Source organism: Gymnoscopelus microlampas, assembly GCF_963454915.1.
Source record: "Gymnoscopelus microlampas genome assembly, chromosome: 4".
In the NCBI taxonomy this organism is placed as follows: Eukaryota; Metazoa; Chordata; class Actinopteri; order Myctophiformes; family Myctophidae; genus Gymnoscopelus; species Gymnoscopelus microlampas.
Genome location: NC_139941.1, coordinates 60772354 through 60785289, shown reverse-complemented (window position 1 = coordinate 60785289; position 12936 = coordinate 60772354). Strand labels below are relative to the sequence as shown.

The 12936-nt window shown below is 43.5% G+C and overlaps 1 protein-coding gene across 2 annotated transcripts in view; it reads right to left on the bottom strand.

The window, feature by feature from the left end:
* LOC311043887 (arrestin domain-containing protein 3-like) overlaps positions 1 to 7189 on the bottom strand; it is a 10539-nt gene extending 3350 nt beyond the window's left edge. The window contains exons 1-8 of one of the 2 annotated variants that reach the window (XM_084055302.1): positions 6591 to 7189; positions 3363 to 3444; positions 2972 to 3119; positions 2203 to 2305; positions 1716 to 1972; positions 728 to 890; positions 448 to 587; positions 1 to 241 (exon numbers count right to left, since the gene is read on the bottom strand). The exon at positions 1 to 241 is cut by the window's left edge and continues 3350 nt beyond it. In XM_084055302.1, the coding sequence (XP_083911428.1) occupies positions 173 to 241; positions 448 to 587; positions 728 to 890; positions 1716 to 1972; positions 2203 to 2305; positions 2972 to 3119; positions 3363 to 3444; positions 6591 to 6870 (1242 nt within the window). In that variant the 5' untranslated portion in view covers positions 6871 to 7189 and the 3' untranslated portion in view covers positions 1 to 172. Of the gene's footprint in view, positions 242 to 447; positions 588 to 727; positions 891 to 1715; positions 1973 to 2202; positions 2306 to 2971; positions 3120 to 3362; positions 3516 to 6590 lie in introns of both variants that reach the window. The other variant, XM_084055303.1, reaches the window with a different exon arrangement.
* Between the last annotated feature and the right edge of the window lie 5747 nt (positions 7190 to 12936).

Genomic DNA, 12936 nt, shown 5'->3' with positions numbered 1-12936 from the left:
TGGGTTGGTTTGTTGGTTATTCTGTTTGTTTGTTTTCTCTCGACGTCGACGGCGGAGTGCAAGCGCTGTCGCCGGGGAAAAATAAACAAAGCCGAGCCTTGCAGCTTGGAGGAAGTTTTTTGTTTTCCCAAGTTCCTCCCCGAGTTCTTCGGGGAAAAGTTCAGGGTTTCCTTCAGCGAGACGGACAGGTGTCAGGTCTGCGCTCCTCTGCACGGATGGCATGGTCTGGGTTAGGATCGATCTAGAGAGAGAGAGAGAGAGAGAGAGAGAGAGAGAGAGAGAGAGAGAGAGAGAGAGAGAGAGAGAGAGAGAGAGAGAGAGAGAGGAGAGGCTTTAGTCACTGGATGTTGCTTTTTAATTCGATCAAAAAATGTGGACTTTGAGAGCATCAGCCCAAAGTTATTTTGCTACCCATCCAAAGAGGATGCACTGATGATTGCTGCTCACCTCAGAGTACAGAGGAGGGGGCTGGAAGCGGAACTCATGGATGTAGGCAAAGAGAGGACCGTCTAGCTCCTCGCGGGCTGAGGGAACCTCAAGGCTCTGCCTCTGTTCCTCCGTCACGATCTCTGCATAGCTTGGAGGGGCTGAGGAGGAGGGACGGACACAGCGATTAGCATTCCAGAGAACACTGAACTCGAATCAAGCGGCCCATAATTACTCCCCTTTGAAAGCAGGTTGTACAAAAGGTCATGGGTGGAGTATGTGGTTTATGTTCTGAGCTTACCTTCAGGCCTCTCAGGCAGAGCCATGCCCAGCCAGCTCATGGTCATACTGCACTGGCTGCTGATGCTGGAGGTGCGGGAGCCGAAGGGGTGGAGTGGTATGGTGCCGATGACCAGGGGAAGGTTAAGGGACAGGTTCATGGCCCCTGGGATGTCCACGTATACCTGCACAGAGAGAGAGAGAGAGAGAGAGAGAGAGAGAGGTTAGGGTCTGTTAAACATCTGGTGTTGGGATGAAAACACGGTGCCTAAATGTGCTGTGGTCAAACTGAAACAAGAGCACCGGCATGGAGTGACACCAAACCCCATGAAACGAACAAACACGAGTGGTTTGTGAAACGGCTTAAAAGTTGTATAACATGATGTTGAAAGTCGCCAGAGCCAATGTGGGTCAGCGGCAGGTCTGTAAATATGTGGGTCAGTCTCATGTAGTACCAGGCCCCGGGGCCGGTTGTCTGGGATGGTCAGTTCACAGGGTAAAGGGGTCATAAGCGCCTCCCAGGCAGGTGTTGCCTCAGATGTCCTGGGCTAATCCTCTTAACAGTGCATGCAGAGAGAACACCTGGTACAATCCCAGGCTTTGGTTCAAGGTTGGCTGAGTCAGACCTCCCGGAGACGCCAATCTCTCTAGGAAATATCGATCCTACACTGGTAACGATTATTGAGCAACCTGGCTGCTGTTTAACTCAATTAATACAGGCTGAAGTGTCAGTTCTAATGACGTTTTGATCTTGTGTGCAAGTTAGCCATCGACAGACCAAGGCACATGACCAAAATACTGCAAGGCGAAATAGAATTTTTTTAAATATAATTAACCACTTGCAACCCTATTCTGGGGGGGGTGGGGGGGGGGGGGGGGGCAGCTGCCAGAAATAGCCGATCCACAGGCTCACAATGCACTTGATATTTAGTGTTAAGTATTAGGCCCTTGAGAACCTGGTCAACATATAGGGTTTAAGTGGTTGAGAGGCATCGGTCATTCTCACTCACCATGAGGGAGTACTCCACTCGGATGATGCTGCAGTCCAGGATGGAGGGGGAGACTGGCGGGATCTTGAGCATCTTGCCGCTCCAGGTCTCCGTTTTGCCCGAGGACAGGGACTCTCCACGCAGGTTGGCCACCAGCTGCTTCACCTCCTTCATCTTCCCTTTGGCATAGAACGTCTGGGTCTGGTAGATGGCCGCTTTTGGCACCACCATGCGGGAAGAGCAGTTTTCAATCTCGGCGAAGATCTGAATCGACTCTCCTGCAGCGGAAAAGAGAGGCGGGGGGTTAATTTCAAGTCCAGTCAATTCTACTGGGGTTTTCAAACTTTTTCTGCCAACACTGAACCTTCTTCAGTTTTTAATCTATAAGTAAGAGCTTTCGGTAATCAGTGTGATAATTCTTGCGAAATTGATTACTGACGGCTGGGGGGGCTATAGTACTGTTTCCAATTTCACTGCAAATAGTCTGCAGCAACGTTTTTTGGCTTACCGGGGGTGTATCCCTTCCTTTCGATTTTGGCACTTAGGGAGATGGGACCTGAGGTGCAGAACCAGCAGCAAAGTGTCTTGTCTTTTGTGCCTGCCTGCGGTGACTACAGAGAAAAACACACAAAAAAGGGAAATGAAAGACAAGTTAGTCAAGAGTTTTTTTTCCGCCACTCACAAAACAAAACTATTTTCCTGGATAAAACTGTCTGTTGAAACCTTGGTCTCCTGACAGAAACTGGTGCAAACTATATCCTTGCCTGAGGGCATATCATTCAAAACCAGGCAGATCATTTTGTGTTCATGGCAACACTAATTAGTTTCCGCGCAATACCACATTATCACATATATCATCGAGCTGGCATTTAACACATCCATCAACATCAGTCCAAACTAGCGCTTTCATCTCAACATATACTTGCATTTGCCCATGGCAATTGTTTTTATGACGTACCACCAAGTTGCTGACACGCAACTAAAATTACATAGCCAGCCTAAACTAGCTGCAAGCAAATGCATAATGCATCATAATTGGGAACAAGCAGTGAAGAAGTACATTGGTAGTTCTTTCCAAATTCAATCCAAATTCAACCCATATTGTTTGGAAACTGCGGCCTTGGATGAATCACACTTTTGTGCATAGAATAATATACTCTTGCTTCTCAGAAACCTGAGCCAACAGGAAGAACTCACTCAATAACAGGACTCTACAAGGCTGTCTTAGAGAGATTAGTTTTTAGAAAAACAAAGAGAGAAAGGGGAGAGAAACTCACTAGAAGCAATGGAGTGTTGATGTCGATGTGTTCGAAGACGGTGAATTCCTTCTTGGTCTTCATGGGCAGGAGCCATGGCCTGTGGAGTTCTGCCTTTACCCAGTAACGCACGCTGCCATGTTTCCCTTCAAAAGAGGTAGCCAGAGGTCTGCGGGACAGGAGGAATAAAAAGAAATGGTCAAGTTTAACCATCGTCGGGGGAGAATCGCATACAGTTTCAAGTTGCCAGTAGTGAATACAGATCATCATGAAAATGTGCCCTTCTAGCTCACAAGATCTACACAGCCTGCCCCATAGACATTGGTGACAATATGCAAGACTAACATGGTATTTTTTTAACCCCCGTTTTCACTGTTCAATATGATGAACGCAGTGGAAAAAAGACACTCACGTCTGTGGAAGCTCGAGGCTGAATGCATACTCATGTCTTCCTGAATGGATAGTGGTGAGACCCTCCTCAGAGTTGTCATCGTCTGAAAGAAAAGAGGGACAATGTTCCAGACACGCGTGTACCATACCTGGGTAATATTCTTTACGAAGGCATCTGAAAAGTCATAACAACACAGGGCAGGGGAGACAGAGAGAGTATAATAAATGGACTTTAGTACTACTATCACATGTGTTAGTTTGAAACAAAGAAATGGACTTAAACGTGCATCAGCATGCATTAACATTACAACATCACTCAGTGCAAGAGACCGATTATGAAATATTATAAGCCATGACAAAACTGTGTTTTTTTCATACACAAAAAAACACTGAACGTACACTGAACATACATGTATCTCAAACATCCATATAGAGACCCGTTTTAGAATAGGAATGTCTAACGATATGAATTCCATGTGGTAATGTGAATAGTTTTTTATTCATGCTATTATTAGATTGTGTTTTGTGAGTCGGGGTACAGTAGACGGGCATTTTCTCCTCTAAAAATAGCCCTTATTCTCAGTTTACTGGGGGAAGGGGTGCTTGCGCATCATAAAATTACGCACTAGATCTTATTTGATAAAGACAACCGATAATCAACATTTTTTTAAGGCAAATCATCTAGAGTAGTGCAACAACAACTGCATAAAAGATCAGGGTCGGACAGGACAGCCGGCAGCAAGGCTGCTGTACTTTCTGCCAGCTCAGCAGTCCCTCCCTCCCTCCCTTCCTCTCCTTAGCAGAGAGCTCTCTTGTGGTAAACAACCAGGGTTGCCAGGTTTTAGACACAAGCAACCAGGTCTATGAAAACAAGCCCAAAAGAAGCGAGCCCTTTGCCCTTTAAACATAGCACATTGGCTATTTGAAAATAAAAATACAAATCCTGAAACATTTTAACAACACAAATCTTGTATGAGGGTCCCTCGTCCCTGGCAAAAAAATATTTTCAGATGGGGGGTCCACAGGCACAGACAAAACATTTATCTGGGGGGGTCCATGACTTGAAAATGCTTGAGACCCACTGGTTTAAACAACATTAGGAAACAAGCCGTAGGAAAGTAAGCAAATACACTTTAGAAACAAGCCCCCAAAAAAACTGCAACCCGCAACTACCAATATTTATAAGGAACTTTGCAGAAAAATAAGCCCAAAGACGCTTATAATAAGTGAACATGGCAACCCTGTAAACAACTCTGGGGCTGTCAGTCAGACTCCAGCAGGAGGAGACCGGCCTGAACCGGTGCGAGCAGCTTCTCTCCCTCATTACGCATTCATTACGCATTACGCATTCACTGGCAGGCTCAGCCCAGTGTTGCCATGTCCGCTTATTATAAGCGATTTTGGGCTTCTTTTTCTGTGGCTTGTAAATATTGGTAGTTGTAGTTGCGGTTTTTGGGGATTATTTCTAAGGTGTAGTTTGCTTATTTGGGCTCGCTTCCAAGGTTTCTACTTTATTTTTTTTATTGACATTGGTATTTTTCATGTCAAGGACCCCCAAATTAATGTTATCTGGAAATATTTTGTTCCAGGGACACCCATACATAATGTGTGGATTGTGTTGTTTGAATCATGTTCCAAAAATATTCCAATTGTTTTCAAGATTGTGTTTGAAAATAGCAGATCTGCAAGCGGATGTGACGCGTTGTGAGCTCGTAGATTGGCTATTTTCAAATAGACAATGCATATAGGTTTAAAAAGTGATCATATGGCCTATTTAGTCGCTTATTTAGGGCTTTTTTTCCTAGATCCTGGTTGCTTGTTTCTCTCACAGAATCTGGCAACGCCTAGGGAGGGACGGCCCCCCTGACGCGTGTAATGCAGCATGCAACGCAGAACAATCCAACCCATTCATTCACACACGTGAGACGTTCTATCACCAAATAAACCCAAATGTCTTGCATACTGTTACACATCCAAGCTTTTATTACTTTATACGTTAAAACGCATCGAGTCGCGCCGGGTGCATGAATTAAACCTGGGCATGTATTAGGCAAAATATTCTATTTTCTCAAGTCGTTGCAGACAATAACTTCTGCCAATGCAACCTATCATCATTAATTACAACAGTCGCACTATTTCAGACCATCTCTAAAAGAAAGTGCGCATTTTACGCAGATGCACGCATCTAACAACCAAGTCGACCACCAAAGCCTGTTGAGCATTTAATACAGCTTTTTAGGGCGGCTATTAAATAGTATTTCCTAAAGATGTATTTATATGCCATCTTAGACGGTTGTCGCTTGCCACAAATAACATTTGTAGAACAAGTTGCGTTGGGTAAAAGTGACCACGGCCTGTATAAATCAGGCTTTGATAACAACAGCAGCATCTTGCAAAGTTGCAGAGCCTTCTGTCACTTTTCTGCAAAGAGGATGACGTCGCCAGCGACACACGAGCACCTCAGCCAATCAGCGCAGAGCAAGGGAGCAGGCTAGTCGTCGTGCCCCCCCTCCCCCTCCCCCTCCCGTCCGGAGTCTGAACAGGATTGAACCGCTTTGAACAATGGGTGGAAACTTAAGAAAAAGGGGCTACATTGTAACAAACAACCCAGCATAATATGCAGCAAATGTTGCACGTGAAATCCTCTAATAAATCCTAGAGAGCAGAGTGTTGGAACCTCAGAGATTGTACTGTAATGGTTGTATTTTCTATTTGGTAAAAACAAAAGTGGTGATGATGTGTGGAGGCAAGCAGCTCTCTCTCTGGCTGTCATTCATTCGAGGGCTGTTTGTGTGACACAAACAACTTGGGGATGGATCTGTTTTTTCTTCTACAGTAGCCTACAGCCCCTGTCAAATACGACCACAGGCTCAAATATAAGCTACTAAAAAACATTAACGTTGAAATCCTCACATCTTTCTTTTTTCTACCCTGTCATAGTGTCATCTCATTCGTGTTGTTCAGTCACTCAAGACAAAAGCATCAGCCAAGAAGAACCTGACCCAAACGATGAACGATCCATCCACAAAGAGCACCTTCAATAGAATTGTTGTATAGGCTACTAAAAATGTTGATATCTTCATATTTGTTTCATTTTTCTTTCATTTTTCTACCCTGTCATTTCAGTTGTGTTCAGTTCAGTCACTCAAGACAAAAGCACCAGCCAAAAAAACAACCTGACCCCAACGATCATCTTCAATCAAAAGCAAACACAAAATATATTGAATTAATGATCAATTTCTTCTCTTACCTCTCTCGTGTCCAATCAGGATGTCCTTGTGGTTCAGGTACTCCACTTCCTCGGTGTAGTTCTGCGTGTAGGCGGTGTTGGAGCCCGCGTTGCGGGACTCGGTCCAGCGGACCTTCGCAAAGCCCTTCGCGTGGATCTTGAGCGACTTGACGCGGATCTCCCCGGTCACCTCCACCACCACCCGCCCCGAGACCGAGTCCCCGCTGGAGAACACCGGCACGTTGCTGTCGTTCAGACAGTCGTAGCTCACGGTGAAGCTCTTCACCTTTCCTAGCACCATGGTTGCAATAAACAAAACAAAAAGGCAAAAGCCTACGACAGGAGACTGTAAGAAGAAATAAAAAATAGAGTCTTTGTAATAAAAAATAATCTCATTTAAGAAATAAGAAAATAATACAGATTGCCAGTGTTGTTCAGACACTGACTAGATCTGTATCCTTTTTTTCTTTTCTTTTTGCCCCTGCAAAAAAAAATAAGCAGTTCCAGGGCAATCAAACGGTTTCTCTTCTTGTGCAGTTCATTGGAGACGCACTGGAAGGCTGAATAACAGCCGCCCCGAGTGTCTCGTCTCTCTCGCGTTGGGTCTCCGGTCAAAGACGCTGCGCTCCCTGCGAGAGGCGCTCTTAAAGCGACGGCTTTTTGGGTGAAAAACAACCCACGGAGCATGCGCGAACACTTTTTTTTCTATCCGTATAATGAGCCAGCCCCCTCCTTCCGTCTTGTGGAACCAATGGAGGAGGAGGCAGTGAGTGAGGCACCACTACTGTTACTGTACTGTGCAGCCAGATGAGATGACACACTAGTTGGGTTCAACAGCTGAGAGAGAGACGTGGTGCCGACCGTTGTGCAAACGCTGAAAAGAATATTAATTTGTTAATAATGTGCGATCGACGTTAATGTGCGATCGCCTGTGTTAATAATGTAGATTCACCCCGAAGGGGTCTTTGAATCAAACATGCACATTAGATAGCTGCAACACACAGTATATAGATACTGTATGTAGCTCTGGTCCATCGCGTTAGAAGGAGTTCTCCTTCTAACGCGATGGGCCAGAGCTAATATATATATTATGCTATTGCTATCCACTGGACATTCAGCCATTTCTATGGTAAGGGGAAATTTGATGTATAAAAGAAAAAAAAATCTGGATAAAAAAAAAAAAAAAAAATGCAGACAACTTGCCCAAATGCAGTTTTTAAAGAATGCAAGAAGAATAATTTGCAGCAGTGCACATAATAGACATATACCTAGTTTCTTACACACTTGTTAAATATGTAGGTCATAGAAAAACACGTAGGCCTCAAAGAGGTCCATATTGCCAAGCTGCAACACCAACAGTATAGCTGTATCTGTTATATAGATATATAGGTCACCGTCACCGAAGAAGAACATATCTGGCCAGTTGTCTAGCCATGCTGTATTCTAGGTACAGATTCCCCTGTCCTGCTGCATTCCACAGAAAACGTGTTACTCTGTGAGTGATGCAGAGGACATCAGACAATATATAGGGAAATTATTTGTGAATATTAGCCGAGCTGTTGAAATTATCCTCCCATATAAACCCCAGCATCCAAGGTATGAAGCTTCAAATGGTCCATAGACCACACTACACACTGACACACATGGAAACTGGGGGTTGGGGCTCCTCATTGTTACACCACACACAGCATAACTCAGAAGCTCAAAGCGCCACCTGCCGGCTAACCAAGGCTTAAAAAAATAATAAACACCTGTTGAATAGTAATAAGCTATTCATCAGAAGTGTTGGAAGAAGTACTCACATTTCTTACTTTTTTTTTTACTTAAGTAAAAGTAACAATACCACAACATATAAATACTATTGTTATAATCAAAAGTCCAGTGTTCAAAATGCACTTGAGTAAAAGTACAAAAATGGTGGCATAAAAATGTACTTAAAGTACCAAAAGTACAAGTACTCATTATGCAGAAGGTGCCATTTCACAAGTTTTCAAATGTATACAAATCCATTGAAAATAGCAGATCTACAAGCTCACAACACGTCACAAGCTTGTAGATCGGCTATTTTCAAAATGCCAAAGTATATATTGGTCTAAAGTGCTTTTGTAATAATTAAAAAAAATCTACAAAGTTATTAGTATTAAAGTTTTCGACCCTCTGATCCCAATCAGAGGGTTAAACTTCTTAAGCACAGTCACTGTCCCCTTCCTGCTGAAGGAGCTCCTCACAGCTGCATACTGCCCCTCGACCAATGACAAGGAAGGACAAGCCATTAGGCCTACATTAATATTTAATAAAGTTGAACTGGTCCTTATCACCTGTTGGCAATCATGCAGGTTCATTCAAATTCATGTATAGGTTTAGGCTTCCCTCTAGCGTTTCTTCTTGGTAATTACATCATATTTCCAGTCGCTGTTCAGGCCTTTTTGTAAAAGTTTTTACTGTTGTTTAGTTGTTGTTGTTGTTGTTGTTGTTGTTGTTGTTGTTGTTGGTGGTGGTGGTGGTGGTGGTGGTGTGTGTGTGTGTGTGTGTGTGTGTGTGTGTGTGTGTGTGTGTGTGTGTGTGTGTGTGTGTGTGTGTGTGTGTGTGTGTGTGTGTGTGTGTGTGTGTGTGTGTGTGTGTTTACAGATTAAGAAAGTGCAGATTGTCAGATTTCAAATTATGCCATGTGTAGAGATCTGAAAATAGCAGCAAATATGCTTAAAGCATATTTTCAACTATTTTGATTTTAGTTGTACAACAAACCAAATCAACAGTGTGATGATACAAATATGCTCAAACTGTCTGCAGGATGTAACTTTGATTACAGTATCATCATCATCATCATCTGTTTAAAGTCCGCTTTCCAGGCTCCGCTGGGTTGGACTGGGTTCTCGCTATGGCTTTCTTCCACCGGGAACGGTCCATGGCCATCTCGTGATTGATGCAGAGTGCTTTCATGTCAGCTAACACGGTCATCTGCCAGGTCTTCTTAGGCCGGCCACTGGGTCTTGTCCCCTCCAAGTTGATCGACATTACTTTCTTCACCCAATCATTCTCCTCCTTCCTTACAACGTGTCCGTACCATCGCAGTCTGCCTCTCCTCACCACATCCACTATGGCCTCCACTCCCATCTTCTGTCTCAGCTCTGCACTGGTCTTTCTCTCCCTCAGTGATACACCGAGGGAGAGATGCATGCATGCATCTAACATTAATAAATTACCTAAAAGTCTGCTGTATTCGGCAATACAGATTTGCTTGCCAGGAAATGTCCACCTCCCTGATCATACCTGAGTGAGCGGAAGTGAATGTCACTACGTCCTATAAGATTGTATTGCAATACAAGTGTCCAGTAAGGTTTACCTTACACCTGTTACAGTAACTGTAATACTGGATGCAGATGCAGACTTCTTAAAAACAGGGTATTCATATTACCTGATTCGTTATGCCTTCGTTAGGCCTGCTGATGCACATATAGTTCAAACAATTTCAACTTAAAAGTCAGGAACACTTGTTGTCTCCGCCAGGCTGAAGGCGTGGCCAAGACTATGTTTTTGCCCCTGTGTGTGTGTGTGTGTGTGTGTGTGTGCGTGTGCGTGTGCGTGTGCGTGTGTGTGTGTGTGTGTGTGTGCGTGCGACCGTGCGTGTGTGTTCGTCCGTCCACCTGTTAAGAGCTAATCTCTGGCACCGTTGTACTGATCGGCGTGAAACTGTGCAGGCTCACTCCCTGGAGGCCGAAGCATAGGCTAACCAGTTGCCCTCATTTTTCACATCGCCACCAGCAGGCTGTTTTTTGCAAAACACATTTTTGCCTATTACTACTACAGTTTTTGTTCAGACAGTCACATCACTCAAATCGGTACAAAGTATTTCTATAGTTAAGTGGTCTGATTTTTCATATTCCATTCTGATTGGCTAAGATTGGCTTCCAAAGTTTGCAAGATTAGCTGACTATGGTGCTGACTATGGTGATGACTATGGCAATGACTATGGTGATGACTATAGTGCCTACATATTTAGCACCATAGCCAGCACCAAAGTCAGTTACATAGTCACCACCATAGTCAGCTTCATAGCTACATAGCTGCACCATAGTCAGCTATGTAGCTGGCTATGGTGCTGACTATGGTCCCCAAGTTGTCTGACTCGACCCGCTCATCACTAGTGCCTACAGTCAGCAAAATAGTTGACTGTGGTGCTGACTATGTAGCTGACTATGGTGCCTACACAGTCAGCACCATAGTCAGCTAAGGAGCTGACTATGGTGCTGACTTTGTAGCTGACTATGGTGCTGACTATGTAGGCACCATAGTTGTCACCATAGTAAGCTACATAGATTTGCTTGCCAGGAACTGCCCACCCCTCATTTCTCAGACCAGGTGAGTGGTAAATTAATAAAAACTTCAAACAGCCCCAAAGACAGGATGCCAGCACTATTTGACCACACTGATTCCGAAAACAGAAAGGCGGACTGTATTCGGCAATACAGATTTGCTTGCCAGGAACTGTCCATCCCCCTATTCTCAGACCAGGTGAGAACTGGCTATGCCAACTCCAAACAGCCCCAAAGACACGATGCCAGCACAATTTGACCCCACAGATTCCGATAACAGAAATGAAAGTATGACTGTATTCGGCAATACAGATTTGCTTGCCAGGAAATGTCCACCTCCCTGATCATACCTGAGTGAGCGGAAGTGAATGTCACTACGTCCTATAAGATTGTATTGCAATACAAGTGTCCAGTAAGGTTTACCTTACACCTGTTACAGTAACTGTAATACTGGATGCAGATGCAGACTTCTTAAAAACAGGGTATTCATATTACCTGATTCGTTATGCCTTCGTTAGGCCTGCTGATGCACATATAGTTCAAACAATTTCAACTTAAACATTTTTCCAATTTGTTGACCCTTTTGAAAGATTCCCCAGAAAACACTGATTGCAGCATTCATCATCACAAAAGGCTTTTCTAGCTTTCTAGTGGAGTAGAAGTAAAAATACTGGAAATTGGAAATACTCAAGTAAAGCACAAATACCTAATTGTAGCCTACCTATGTACAGTACTGAAGTAAATGTACTTTTTTTTTTTTTTTTACACCACTCCTTTATACACTAATATAAACAGTATATATTAGTATAGTGTATATACTAATATATACACTAATAACTAACTCAGGGGTCTTCAACCTTTTCAGGCCAAGGACCCCTCAGCTGAAAGAGAGATGAAGCAGGGACCCCCTCTATATTAGGGTTAGGGTTAACTAACCCTAACCCTTTTTATTTTACTTGGGTCAGCTATTTTTTCCCTCTACACCTATACCTCTTTACCAAAAATAGCCGATCTACAAGCTCACAATGCCTCGCAGCGCGAGGCGTTGTGAGCTTGTAGATCTGCTATTTTTGGCTAAAGTTCTCCTCAGAAAAGGGATGCTAGGGTTCAAGTGTTTTTTTTACATAAAAAAAAATCATATCACACAAAGATTTGGCGGACCCCCTGTAGTAACTCTGAGGACCCCCTAGGGATCCCGGACCCCCTGTTGAAGACCCTTGTACTAATAATAATACTAATAAGAATATAAATATACTAATAATACTAACACTTATACTGAATAAAAGGCTGGTCAAGGTCGGCAGTGGGAGAGGGTAGAGAAGAAACAAGGAGTTTTGTAACTGACTGTAGCAATCATTTGTGATCTCACTGCCATCGGACCAACCAAACAAAATCGCTATATAACAGACTATATAAACTATCACATCCAGAAACTCTTCTCGGTGACGGTTGTGACCCAAAATAAAATTGAAACGTTTTTAAACAGAGCCATGAAGTTCATGAACACACAACAGCGTGGTCACAACGAGGTGACACGACGTGACCCACATCATAGTTTATTTATCAATCAAACGTCTTTTCCGTGTAGCTTGTCGGGATGCACCATGGGTAATATGCAAATCACAAAGTGTCACATGACGTAGAGTGGGGAAGAAGTAGCGTTGCCATGTCTGCTTATTATAAGCGACTTTGGGCTTTTTATTAAAATTTGCTTGTACAATATTGGTAGTTGCAGGTTGCGGGTTTTTGGGCTTGTTTTTAAAGTGTAGTTATTTGGGCTTGTTTACAAAAACAAATTAAATGATTGTTTACACCAGTTCTGAAACATGTCTCAAATGTTTCAAATATATTCCAAATATTTAAATTTTCTTTTGAAGATCGTTTTGAAAATAGCAGATCTACAAGCTCAAAACGCCTCGCTGTGAGCTTGTAGATCGGCCAATTTGCAACTTGTAGATCGGCCAATTTGCATAGTCGCTTCTTTTGGGCTTGTTTTCATAGACCTGGCTGCTTATTTCTCTCACAAAATCTGGCAACAGTAGGCACTAGGCAGA